The sequence below is a fragment of the Camellia sinensis genome, chromosome 10, assembly GCF_055761805.1.
Source record: "Camellia sinensis isolate YWXY chromosome 10, ASM5576180v1, whole genome shotgun sequence".
NCBI classification, from domain to species: domain Eukaryota; kingdom Viridiplantae; phylum Streptophyta; class Magnoliopsida; order Ericales; family Theaceae; genus Camellia; species Camellia sinensis.
The window spans coordinates 178027072-178040724 of NC_138970.1; the positions used below are offsets into that span (position 1 = coordinate 178027072).

At 35.2% G+C, this 13653-nt stretch overlaps 1 protein-coding gene across 1 annotated transcript; it reads right to left on the reverse strand.

Annotated features, from left to right (window-relative positions):
- Positions 1–6155: 6155 nt before the first annotated feature.
- LOC114258047 (zinc finger CONSTANS-like protein (DUF3537)) lies at positions 6156–13326 on the reverse strand. Its single transcript, XM_028197898.2, has 4 exons — positions 12534–13326; positions 8887–9318; positions 7620–7926; positions 6156–6745 (listed from the first exon to the last, which is right to left on the reverse strand). The coding sequence occupies exons 1-4, from the start codon at positions 13005–13007 to the stop codon at positions 6603–6605; spliced, it is 1356 nt and encodes a 451-aa protein (XP_028053699.1). The 5' UTR covers positions 13008–13326; the 3' UTR covers positions 6156–6602.
- Positions 13327–13653: the final 327 nt, after the last annotated feature.

Below are 13653 nucleotides of genomic sequence, written 5' to 3' on the forward strand. Positions count from 1 at the left end.
AACAAATTAATTGAATTAATTGAATTAAACAAATTAATTGAATTAAAATAATTAATTGAATAACTAGGAAATTAAAATGATCAGGAAATTAATTGAATTAAATTAATTGAATTAAAATAAACAAATTAATTGAATTAAAATAATTAATTGAATAACCAAGAAATTAAAATAATCAGGAAATTGATTGAATTAAATTAATTGAATTAAAATAAACAAATTAATTGAATTAAAATAATTAATTGAATAACTAGGAAATTAAAATAACCAAGAAATTAATTGAATTAAATTAATTGAATTAAAATAAACAAATTAATTGAATTAAACAAATTAATTGAATTAAAATAATTAATTGAATAACTAGGAAATTAAAATAATCAGAAAATTAATTGAACACATAAGAAAAAAAATAATTGAATTAATTGAAAAAAAATTAATTTTAAAATAATTGAATTAATTTTAAAAATTAATTTTCGCAAATTAAAAATTAATTTTCGAGAATTAAAAATTAATTTTAAAAAAAAATTGATTCGAATAAAGAACAAAATTAACCACGAAAAATTGAATTAATTAAATAAAGAAGCAAGTCGAAGTCGACAGTGTTCGACAGTGTTCTTCAAGTCGAAGTCGAACAAAGAAGCACAACAGGTGAATTAATTGAATTAAAATAATTAATTGAATAACCAGGAAATTAATTGAATTAAAATAATTGAATTAAAATAAACAAATTAATTGAATTAATTGAATTAAACAAATTAATTGAATTAAAATAATTAATTGAATAACTAGGAAATTAAAATAATCAGGAAATTAATTGAATTAAATTAATTGAATTAAAATAAACAAATTAATTGAATTAAAATAATTAATTGAATAACCAAGAAATTAAAATAATCAGGAAATTGATTGAATTAAATTAATTGAATTAAAATAAACAAATTAATTGAATTAAAATAATTAATTGAATAACGAGGAAATTAAAATAACCAAGAAATTAATTGAATTAAAATAAACAAATTAATTGAATTAAAATAATTAATTGAATAACTAGGAAATTAAAATAATTAGAAAATTAATTGAATTAATTGAACACATAAGAAAAAAAATAATTGAATTAATTGAAAAAAAATTAATTTTAAAATAATTGAATTAATTTTAAAAATTAATTTTCGCAAATTAAAAATTAATTGTTGAGAATTAAAAATTAATTTTAAAAAAAAATTGATTCGAATAAAGAACAAAATTAACCACGAAAAATTGAATTAATTAAATGAAGAAGCAAGTCGAAGTCGAAGTCGACAGTGTTTGACAGTGTTCTTCTTCAAGTCGAAGTCGAACAAAGAAACACAACAGGGGAAGTCAAACAAGAAGAACAGGGTGAAGTCGAACAAGTGAAGTCAAACAAAGAAAGGAAGAAAGGAACTCACCTCGATTCGATTCGATTTCGGCAGACGCAGACGATCGACGAACCAGATGAAGAAGAAAGGAAGAAGACCAGAAGAAGAGATTCAACTTCGGCAAGTCGATCTAGGGTTTGGCTTCTTATTTACTAATTAACGAAGTCGAATCAAGGGTCCAGATGATTCGAACGAAGTCGAATCAAGGGCCCAGATGACTCCAACTTAAATCAGGCAAAATACGATGAAGCGTGGCTTCTTTCCGCCTTAAGCGACGCTTCATCGCCTAAGCCTCGCTTCAGGCGCTTCTACATCGCCTCGCCATTTCGCCTCGCCTCAGTACACATGAAGCGCCGAAGCCTCACCGAAGCCTCGCTTAGCGCTTAGGCGAGCGCTTAGGCTCGCCTCTGATAACACTGCATGGAGCTTCAATGGAGTTTGGAGCTTCGACCTTTTGATGGAGCTTGGAGCTTCGATCTTCGATCTTCAACTGGATTCATGGAGCTTCGACCTTCGATCTTCGACAGGTTTGTCTCTCTTCACTCTCTTCCTTCACACCCTCTCCTTCGTTTCTCCCTCCTTGCCGTGTCTCTCGCCGTGTCCAGATCTGGACACGCGTGTCCCCTACAAGAAAAACAATTAAATTAAAGGGACACGGCAGATGGCGTGTCCCGTACGTGTCCCCGTGTCCCCGGCGTGTCCCCGTGTCTGACACCGCTACGGCGCTGATTTTGCCGTGTCTATGCTTCATAGCTTCATAGCTTCATACTATGCTATATCATAATTGGACATAATATTATCTGATTTTGCAAGTGCAAATGCAGATTGTTGAGAATTTGTAATAATATTCTGTACTATATATTGTTTTTAATAGTCTTCTCTGTGTTACTACTTTTTGGCCATGTTTGTTTGGGTGGACATGAGCTTGGGATTGGACTAATAGTCCAATAAAATTATTAATCCAATATTTGGTTAAACAATTGAAGTGCGGACTAATTATTTTAAACTTGACTATTAGTTAAGATAGGATACATAATCCAACGGATTTGTAGTCCTAGTACTATTAGTTATGGGAATGCTAATCCAGTTCGCCCAAACAAACATGGCCTTTGGGATACTGATTATTACTCTTTGAAAGTGAAGCCAAAACATTACAAAGTGCTTTTGAAAATTTGGGTATGAAATAAACATCTGAGGTATGATTGTACTACTGTTTTCTGAAATTGATTTATGAAAATGAGATGCAACCAAGTGCCTTGGTGGTTATCCTGCTGCTCAGGTGAAATTCATAAGAATTTGATTCATGTTGATTGAGCATGCTGGGAAAATGAATTACTTGTATGTGCATATCATGTTGATGAGATGAAGCATACTGAGATAATGAATTACTTGTATGTTTGATTAGTTTGTATGGTCCTCGTTCACACTAAACGTTTCAATAAATTGTGTTTATTAGTGCATATAAGGTGGCATCAATTTATTTTGGTCACTTATTTTAATGTTTTGTCGTGTTATGTTGCTAATATGATTTCTGAAGGGTATTCTAGTTTTACCCAAATTTACTTTTGATTACTTTTTTGCTGAAAGTTGGGTTGGGGATCGATTCTGGTTGTCTTCTAATATTCGGTATAATTGGATTATCGGCATTGACCGAGGAGAGAAGGAACTATTTGGAGGTGGGAATTCATGATGCATCCATCCATTTAACTTATATCCAGGAGAGGGGGGATTCGATGTGCAGATGATGCAGTTAGACAATGAATTGCTTGTCAAATTGTTCTAGTAATGTTCAATAACACAGGCTCTAATCTGCCACAATCTCCTGTATGGGTTTATATTGTCAAATTTTCCACTGCTGTCAGCTTGTATTTTGGTCTTAGATGTTGGTGGTAGGGGATGGCAGCATCATTGTAATTAGCTATAAAGCTGTTATGGGGTAATGGTTGTTGATGAACTGATTAGCAGTTGATCACTTGTTTTGGGATTGTGGGTTGTGTGTTGCCTAGTGCCAATACTTTAGGTTTTGAGTATTTTATCCTTAGAAGATCATTACTTGCCTTTATATATATGGTTCTAAGGTTTGGTTTACTGGTTGAGAGAGCTGGATTTGGGGTGTAGATGAAAATTCGCTTCCATTGGTTACTTCATTGTGATGTTATAGTGGGTGTTTGGGAAGTGAATTATTTTGTAAGTTTTTTTAGTTGTAGGATATTATTAGAGAAATTCGTTTTTGTGTTTGGGAAGATAGATGGGGTTTTTTGTGGTTGGATATGATGTTTGTGAGAGAAAAAGTAAAATAATTATGGGATTTGATGTGATATTTTGTTTGGATTTTTTTTTTTTTTTGGTAACTAATTTGTCTTTTAGTGAAAAAAAAACCTAAAAACTAACTTTCCAAACACTTCCATAGTTTATTGCAGAACTTTTTTAAGTCTCAACTTTGAAAGCTTCTTTCAAGGCTGGAAGTGGTGTTAAACGCAATTTAAAGAAACAATTGGAGTTCGAGAAATAAGTTCAAAATAGTTTGAATTTGAAAAAATAGTAACCAACTCTATTTTTTTTTTTTTTTTTGTTACAGGGAAATCCTCCCACCCTCCCGCAGGTCCAAGGCAGCGCCCCATGAGGAGATCACCAGGGTGTCCTGTTGTCCGTTCCGAGTAAGAGACTATAACCTGGAAGCTTGTCACGACCTCCTAAGGCAAGCTCCGATTAAGTCAGGACTCGCACAGCGGGGGAGCATTAAACCCACACCAAGTAGCTGATTCCTGTTGTCCGTTCCGAGTAAGAGACTATAACCTGGAAGCTTGTCCCGACCTCCCAAGGCAAGCTCCGATTAAGTCAGGACTCGCACAGCGGGGGAGCATTAAACCCACACCAAGTAGCTGATTCCTGTTGTCCGTTCCGAGTAAGAGACTATAACCTGGAAGCTTGTCCCGACCTCCCAAGGCAAGCTCCGCATTAAACCCACACCAAGTAGCTGATTCCTGTTGTCCGTTCCGAGTAAGAGACTATAACCTGGAAGCTTGTCCCGACCTCCCAAGGCAAGCTCCGATTAAGTCAGGACTCGCACAGCGGGGGAGCATTAAACCCACACCAAGTAGCTGATTCCTGTTGTCCGTTCCGAGTAAGAGACTATAACCTGGAAGCTTGTCCCGACCTCCCAAGGCAAGCTCCGATTAAGTCAGGACTCGCACAGCGGGGGAGCATTAAACCCACACCAAGTAGCTGATTAGGCATCCTTGAGGTCCAACCTCCTAACCAACAGTGCTTCGCCCAAGAGATTGGCCCAAGGGGGGGAATTGAACTTGTAACCTTGGGACTTAAACCCCAAGGCTTTACTACAATGCCACAACCCCTTGGGTTGTAACCAACTCTATTGACTAGTGCCTGTTGAGGGACATTGAAATGGAAGACAATGCAATGCTGAAGTCAACCTGATTCCACTGACTTGAGTATAACTGGATACTCAATATTGTTTTGTTTGAGTTTAAGTAAATATCACCCAATACCATTTCTATGGGTATGGTGGTTGAGCAGAAGGGTATATTGTTCATATTGACTTGAAAATTAATGAATTTTGAATTGTATTCAAATTTCACCTTTTTATCTTTTCAAATGAATTTTAATCAAATTAAGTTTGAATATTTTAATATATATATATATATATAATAATCTGAGGTCATCTTGTTGAGTAATACATTATATAAAACTTCCTTTGAAGACTGTTGGCGAATTTTTTAAAATTTTGGTTTAGTTACTAAGCTGAGCTTGAGTTTAAGAATGACTATTTAATCTGATTTGTGAAGGTCTGCTCATATTTGTCCAAATAGGATAGATTTTATCCAACCTGACACTTATGTGAAGCGAGAGTGAATTATAGTTTAGTCACATGCAAAGAGGGGTGGGATAGGGGCGGGTATCATCCCTCCCGATCTAAATCTGATCCGATATAATTAAAAGGGTAAATTACAAATATACCTCCCAAAATTTATTTAAAATATGAATTGTCTCATGTAATTTGAAAAATTATAAATATTTCTTTGTCAAAATTTTTTATTTAACAAAATCAATTAAAAAAATAAAAATTCTAACCGTTTACTTATACAATAATAAAACTATTTGAATTATTAATTGAAATAAAATTTTAACAATATTAAAAACTGTTGATTAATTTGATAATTTATTAATAAAAAGATATATTTGTTGTAAAATTAAAAACCTGAGAGGACATAATGTAATTTTTAAAACTACAAGGAGCAATTTGTAATTTAAATAAACCTCAAAAAATGTGTTTGTAATTTTTCCTAACTAAAAAAATTATATAAATAAATTATATATATGTATATATATAATATAATTAGATATAAAGGAATATTAAAAGTTTTTGATTCGTTTTAAATACAAATAAATAATAATCTTAAAAGGCATATTGTTTATATATATAAAAATAAGAAAAAATATTTAGTGTGTTAAGAATTTAAATGATTCTAAATTTTTTTAATTATTTGAAATGTTGTCAGATATCTGCGAGTATTCGCGGGTGCGGGAATGGAGTTAAAAAATTTCACGTGGGGGGTTGACAAACCCACTTCAAACCTGTCCCATGGAGCTAGATTTTCAAGCTCGAGCCCTACAAAGCTCGACTTGACTTTGGCTCATTTGCGGCGCTGATTTCTTGCAGATTTCTACGATACACAGGGTCTCGGTTAAATTTCTACAAATGTTGTCTCCAAGGTTGGAAGTTTCCAGTCATGACAACTATTTTAATAAACAAAATACACGGTTAAATATCTTTCCATACCCACCAAATGTATACATTTACTTTGTCCCTTAACTTCAAAGGAATCGATATTTACTAGTAAACCTCCATCGTGTACTATTTACAATACAACTCAAACAAGTAAAAAGCATAGGGTGACCTAAATAATTAGCTATACACCCCCCTCCCCCCCCCCCCCTTCCCCCGCGCTCATCGGAGTTTTCAACGAAGGCATTAAGTATCAAAGGCGAGCATCTTTTCTGATGATTGTCATGGGGAGTGATCAAAAGGTGGAAGTGAAGAATGTTTTGGAATGATCTCAATCTGGTAGCCCAAGCCGTGAACATAACATGGAAGTAGATCAATGATCTTACCTTGTGAATTGGTCTGATCAGAAACACGATTTTGAATGGAGGTTCTTTTGTGGCAGATATGAGAGAAAGAATTAGTCATTCTGAAGCTAAAACTATGGTCTTCCCGAGTACGAAGAGTACTAATGAGAGTTGAATAAAGAATATTGTATTGATAAGACCACGGTCAACTGTCCATCCAAATATTGTGATACCGCCAGGATTGGTCTGCAAGTACATCACTGCATAGCCATTGAAACAATTGCACGAACATGGGTTAAAATTGTAATTTCCACAGAAAAAGAAACGTTAAATAGGGTTACTAAGAAAAAAAAATTAGAACAAAAAAAGTTCACTATGCATTCGAAGGACTATCAACCAAATAAAGCATGTAATTATGATACCACCAAGTGTTAAAATTGTGATGAATTAGGTGACCTGAACTTATTAGAGAGAGAGAGAGAGCGCTACAATTGTTTCAAGTTTTGATAAAATAGAAGCTCAACTGCTATAATGATTCTGGAAAATTTCACCACTATTGTTTGCACTCATTGCATTTTTAGTCATTTTGGTTGCAAATTTACCTTGTCTAGTCACAGGTATAGGTGAAACATAAACAGCTTGTCAAGGATAACACATCAGAGGAACATCTTGAATTTACATACATAGGTTCATTTCTACAACTATTTGGTCACTAGTGGTTATAGACTATTTAGTTCCCGGTGTCTAAGGACGCCATGAGTCATGAGGTACATTAAAGGATGCCACTAAAACACCTTTTGGTGCTTTTCTTGAGATTAAAAGCATGTTACATTAGAGGTAGGTTGTCATATTCTATGTTGTTTCATTTATGGCTCCTGAGGTTCCACTGCTTCGGTTGAGTATTAAGATGCCACATGTTCATGTTTCAAAGCTTGGGCGTTAACTCATACCAAACAAGAGATGTAATGTTGTTGCCTATATCCAAAGCAAGAATGTCTGCAAGTTTCTGTTGACAAGTGCAATTTTTGAGAGAAAGGCCTCTCTTCGCTGCCATGTAAGCCCAATGACATACAGAAACAATAAAAATACGTAAGCCCAATGAAATACAGAAGCAATAAAAGTTGATTTACATACCGAAGGATTGTCTCTTGTGGTATGAGGACATATAAGAAGCCAATTGTGTATTTGTAGGCCTTGGAATATAATCTAGTGACTCCAAATCACTTTCCGAGTTAACTATATATAATGAGCGCAATGCATTGGCAGCCTCCAAGCTTCCCACACTATTTGAAACACTCAACTGAGATGCATCAGGAGAACTGCATGTCACCGCAGCGTGCCATCTACTTGCTAGCGATGCAACGCCCTGTGCTCTATGGGAAATTTTGGCCGCCGCATTTAAGCAAAGAATTATGCCCACAACCTGAACAACTGATGAGACCTGGAAAACCAAAAATAAAGTCAAATAAGACCAAAGTTCTAGATTACCACTAGTCCCAAATGCTTAAGCTGTTAGTAAGACCAAGTTTGGGGTGAGCTAAATAAGCCAAAAGCTTGTTTTTTTTTTGAACTGAGCCAAAAGCATGTTTATCATCAGCTAAAAGGGCTAAAAAGCCACTCACAACTTTTCCACTCACAAAAAAAAAAAAAACACTCCGAAACTTTCCAAACGCACCAACTTTTTTAGATTCTAAAAAAGTCAAAAAGTCACTAAAAAAGGCAATGGCAAACTCCTCTATATGGGTTCAACAATGAAAATCAAGCTCTCCAACACGCTCCTTCACCTACAATTCCACATTGCACGTGATGATGCAAACATCATGCATACAGAGAAGAAAGAATGCAAATAGAGAAACATAAACCCAAGATCTCCCCCATGTTAGATCAACACTAGTCTCAAGAGCTTAAACTGTTAGCAAATGGGCCCAACAATGTATATCAAACTCTCCAACACAAAGATTGTATGGACTGTATATATGACTAGTGCAAAAGCTCCACTGCACATTCGTTCATTCCCTGAATGTTATTCGGTAAGGATTGAATGAACAATCAATTACATCAATGTAAACACACACATATGTAGAAGTTGGACCACTTCAACAGAAAGTTGATTGCAAGGTGCTGTTTTCAGAAACTTTGAATCTAACTTAAGCCACTAGGTGGTAACTTAAGCCACCAGGAAAACTAAAACAAGTAATGAGTTCGATGATAATGTCAAGTGTGGATTCAAGTGTTTGTTTCTTTTCAGTAGGAGCATTAAACCACGCAATTAGGTGGCAAGTCTTAACTTCCTAGCATGTGAAACTTCACAATTACCAATACATTTCGGAGTCAAGAACTATGAAAAAACACGTGCATGGTTTATCTAGACAAATAAATAAATATGATGCACTGAACTTACAGCAAAATCACCACCATTTGTAAAAGTAATTGGTCCACTATAACCTGTGCTCTGGAATAGGGTCACAAACTGGCTTGCGGTGACAACCAGGAACACCAAAAGAAGATATATTCGGAATCTATGGCTTATTTTAGAGAGGTGATGGCGCAGACGAATGTGCTCCTCTATAAGCACCATAACATCAGATTCTTTTTCTAAGCACTTCCCATAATCATCAAAGTGAATAATTTGCAAGTTGCAGACCAAATGGAACAAAATGCAAGCAAAAAGATAGATTGTAGTTACGTAAATCCATGATATGATCAAAGCTAATAAAATAGCAACAGATAGCCACCATGACTCATGAGGACCATATAAAATGCGGGCGATTTCACGTGCAGTCTTCAGAATGAAACATGGCAGTATCCACCATACAAGATAGTGGGCTGTATCCTGCAAAAAAAAAAAAAAATGATTTCATACGACTTCCTTAGTTACTGCATCAAGCTTGAAAATTCCCAAGAAAATATCTGAATTGATGTATCAGACTATAGAATCATAGATTAGAGTTGCAAATATTGTGAGAACTGAACAACTATATAGTCTATATTTATAAGCCTGGGAGTAACATGGCTAGCCGATCACTTACAAGAGTGCTCTACTAGTTGGCAAATATAATTGTGGAGAGGGGGATCAATACATAGTCTATATTCGTCAGAAAGGTTTGAAATCAAAGGGTGAGATCAATTTATGAATAATAATCATAGTATGTGTGCACTTTGCTTGGAAATCAGTAAGCGGTCAATTGCCTAAATTGCAGATATGCAGTATGCAGTATGCAGTATGCAGTTAACAAATACTTTACTTGTCGTTACAGATTTTCAGTTGACTAGTTCACCCTTTCTTTTCTTCTTCTTCTTCTTCTTCTTCTTCTTCTTCTTCTTCTTCTGTTTTTGTTTTTTTTTTGTTTTGTTTTGTTTTGTTTTTTTGTTTTTTTTTTAAGTAATTTTTTTCTGTTATCAGCGGCAACTTGCAAAAAAAACAAAACACTGATTCTTTGAGGCAGTCAATGTCCATCTTAGCAGCACACTTAGTTTATACTGATTCCACAAATATAGTCCTAGAAGCAGGAGAATAGGAGATTGAACTTGATTCAATATTCAAAATCCATACTTAAAAGACCATAGTTTTAAGGATAAATTACACTGACATCCCCTGAGGTTTCTGACTAATAATTCCCTTCCTATGGTGCTGGACATCTCCACTAATGGAGCTAACAGAAACATAATTTACCCATGGTCTATAAAATAGAGAGAGAGAGAGGGAGAGAGAGAGGTGGATGTTATTGCCATGAATTGTTCAAGAATTTTTTTGGTGGCAAGTGACACAAGTTTTGTGCATGAGATGGAGGTTATTGCCGGTGTTTGGCATATAAATCTTGTGCCTTTGAGAGGGTATTGCTCTGCTATTGCTTCTTTAGAAGACCACCAGCAGATAATTGTGTGAGTTGATGTAGAATGGTAGTCTTCATGATCAACTCTTTAGGTCGAGTTGAGGGAGTAGAAGAGTCTCAGTTGGCCGATTCGCCAAAAGATAGCAATAGAGACAGATTGTGAGTTGGCATATTTGCATTACAGTGCCCAACCTAATATACTTTTGGATGAGCATTTTGAACCCAAGGTGTGGAAGATTCTGGCCTAGCAAGGTTTACTCTGGAGGGAATGACACATTTGAGCATTATAGTGACTGGTACAATTGTAACTATCCATTTCACGCTGGTATGGGGCTAGCATGGCACAAACCAAATGAAATTGTGTGGTGGCGAACTGGAGAAGAAGCTGTCACATAAGGTGCAGTTCTTATATTGCTTGACAGAAATGTTCTCCTCCCCCAATCTCTCTTTATCCACCTAGTCTATTTAACAGCTGCATTGTTATGAGGCACGGACATGACACGGACATGCGGACACACAAATTTTAAAAAAACGGAGAACACAACACGTTAGGGACACGCTTAATATATATAATTTTATTTATTTATTACATGTAAAATTAAAAAAATATATACATATATATATATATTATTTATTTACTTTAATATCAAATATCATTTACAAATTAAATTTTTTTTATAAATAAAAATAATTTATTCTATGTATGTATGTTCAGGTTGAGCAAATAAGAATACTCAAAAAATAGAAAAAAAAAGAAAAAGAGGGGGGGGGGGAAGAAGGGTTTTTTTGGTTAAAATATATATATATATATATTAGGGACATGTTAGGAGAGAGGGAGGAGGGAAAAAAAAAGAATAGAACAGAGGAGAGAGAGAGAGAGAGAAAGAGTCAAACATGCAAAAAGAAGAGAGAGTCGAACACAAGCGAGAGACGGAGTCGATGAGTTGAACACAAGCGAGAGACAAAGTTGAACACATAGTGAAAGAGAGAGAGAGAGAGACGAACACACAGACACACAGAGAGAGACGAATAGAAGAAGAAGAAAAACGAAGAAGAAAAGAAGAACAAATAACATATTTAAAGAAACGAAGACAGATTCAAAGAACATACCTCGATTTAGGGTTTCAACAGGTTCTTCACCCTTTCTCTTCTCTCTCTCTCTCTCTATATATATACATATATATATATATATATATAGATATATATTCAATGTGTGAGGGTTTCTCTCTCTCTCTCTCTCTCTCTCTCTCTAACGTGTCCACAACGTGTCCAAGAGTGTCCCAGGCGTGTCCAGTTGGAAAAATTCAAAAAAAAAAGAGGGCCATGCTAGGTAGAGTGTCCGACACGTGCCGACTGCATGTCCGACACATGTCCACCATTTGTCTAACACGTGTCCGACACCCATACACTGTCTCCGGAGAGGTGTCAGTGCTTCATAGCTGCATTGTGTGTTCCGCCTCATCTCCCAAACTAACTTATTTCATCCAATCTGCAAGCATTGCATAAGTGAACACACCTCAAGTATCGATACTTTTTTAACCGGTTCAATTAAGTTCTACAAAGCCGACAGTAAAGAGAAAAATTGGAAGCCTTAACAACAAAATTAGATTCAAAATGTGGGTTATAAGGGTTTATGGAGTGTGTAAGCTGGCCCAGACACCCGGTTATCAAAAAAAAAGAAAAAGAAAAAGGGCTTATGGTTTCTCCCCATTTCTCTTTTACAAACTATCCAAACAGGTAGTACAGGGGGGAGAGACTTTTTATCCCCACTCTCCTTTTCTCCCCAATTCACCCACTCCAAACAGACTGCTAATGTGAACATGCGCTTCATATCCGAATTGCTTAAGAAAACTGAAGTTCCCTTATCATCAATACAAGATTTCATAACAAGGTATATTCAACTGTCAATCAATTGAATTAGATTATGGTTTCTCCACATTACCCTTTTTATAAACTATCCAAACAGGTGATACAGGGGGGAGAGTTTTTTTCCCTCATTTTCTCTCCAAATCACCCAACCCAAACAGAATGCTAAAATGTCAACATACACTTCATACACAAATTGCTTAAGAAAAAAAACTGTACCTTCCTTAACAGCAGTTCAACACACTCAAAACAAGGTATATTCAATTGTCAATTGTTGAACTAATTCAATCCTATATCATCAATCCTTACCATATATATATATATATATATTGAAATCGAAAGTGCTTACCAAAACCTTTCGAATGTACTCGTCGCGAAACCGAGCCATTTGACCACTGTACCGATCAACAAAGAGAAACTTCCGAATACCATACTTGCGCAGATTGTGAGAGAGGCAAAGCAGAGACACAGCAGCCAAACACGCCTGCGAAACAACGATCTCGAGCTCGAAATCCTTGATTTGGTAAGCTTCACAGCCCGAACAGTCCGAAACCTCAAGCGCAATCACAGGAAGAGCAACGCCGATCAGCAAAAACGCGACCCACGAGAGCACAAAGCTCAGAACAGAGGACTGATTGAAACCCAGAAGAGAGAGAAACGATTCGAGTCTTTGGAGGGTTTTATCGAGATGGGTATCGCAATCTGGTTCTGGGTTTTGTTCTTGCTTTTGTTGTTGTTGTTGGGTTTGGTCTGTGGGGTTGGTTAGAAGAGGGGTTTGGTTCTGGGGTTTCGATGGTTCTGGAAGTAGATGAGGATCCACCATTGATGAGAGCTTAAAGATTTGGAAGGAATTGAATTGATATCAAGCTAATTAGATCTATGGAGAAGAAAGTATTTGATGGTCAAACGACGATGAAAACCATCTGATCAAATGATTAATGTTAAATAATAATACTATATACATATACAGAGTTGTCGGTCTCAAATCAAATCACAACAACTGTGGGATTGTTCCAATAAGGAAAGTTCCTTAATTTTTTAGTCTACCGCAGTGAGCAGAGTCTTCGGAGATTCAGAATTTGAGTTGAGGGAGTGACTACAATACAATTTTGTAGGTTGTGTTATAATCTAAACTTAGGGACGGTTTGTTATAGATTTTGGGTGGATATAATTTATTTTGATTTGAGATTTTGTGTTAAATTATTTTGTGTAAATTTTACTTATAATTTATTTAGCAGAAATAGTTTAAATAATTTAAAAAAATTAATTATTTGAAAGTTGGTTTAGAGGTATTTTTAGTTTATGTTTTCTGATTATTAACTTTTAACTTTTAAAAAATTTCACCAAACAAGGCCTTACTATCTTGGAAGTTGTTTTTCCACTAAACGTAAAAATTTCACCTGATATTGTGCGTTTTAACATAAAGTTCAAAATTTTTCTCAAAATATTGATCGATCGAAAAGATAGTT

Coding starts and splice junctions, on each gene's coding strand:
- LOC114258047 (XM_028197898.2), bottom strand. CDS start 13,007: ATGGTGGATCCTCATCTACTTCCAGAACCATCGAAACCCCAGAACCAA. Junction 9,319..12,533: donor AGTACATTCGAAAGGTTTTG/GTAAGCACTTTC, acceptor TTTTTTTTGCAG/GATACAGCCCACTATCTTGT. Junction 7,927..8,886: donor CAAATGGTGGTGATTTTGCT/GTAAGTTCAGTG, acceptor TTGGTTTTCCAG/GTCTCATCAGTTGTTCAGGT.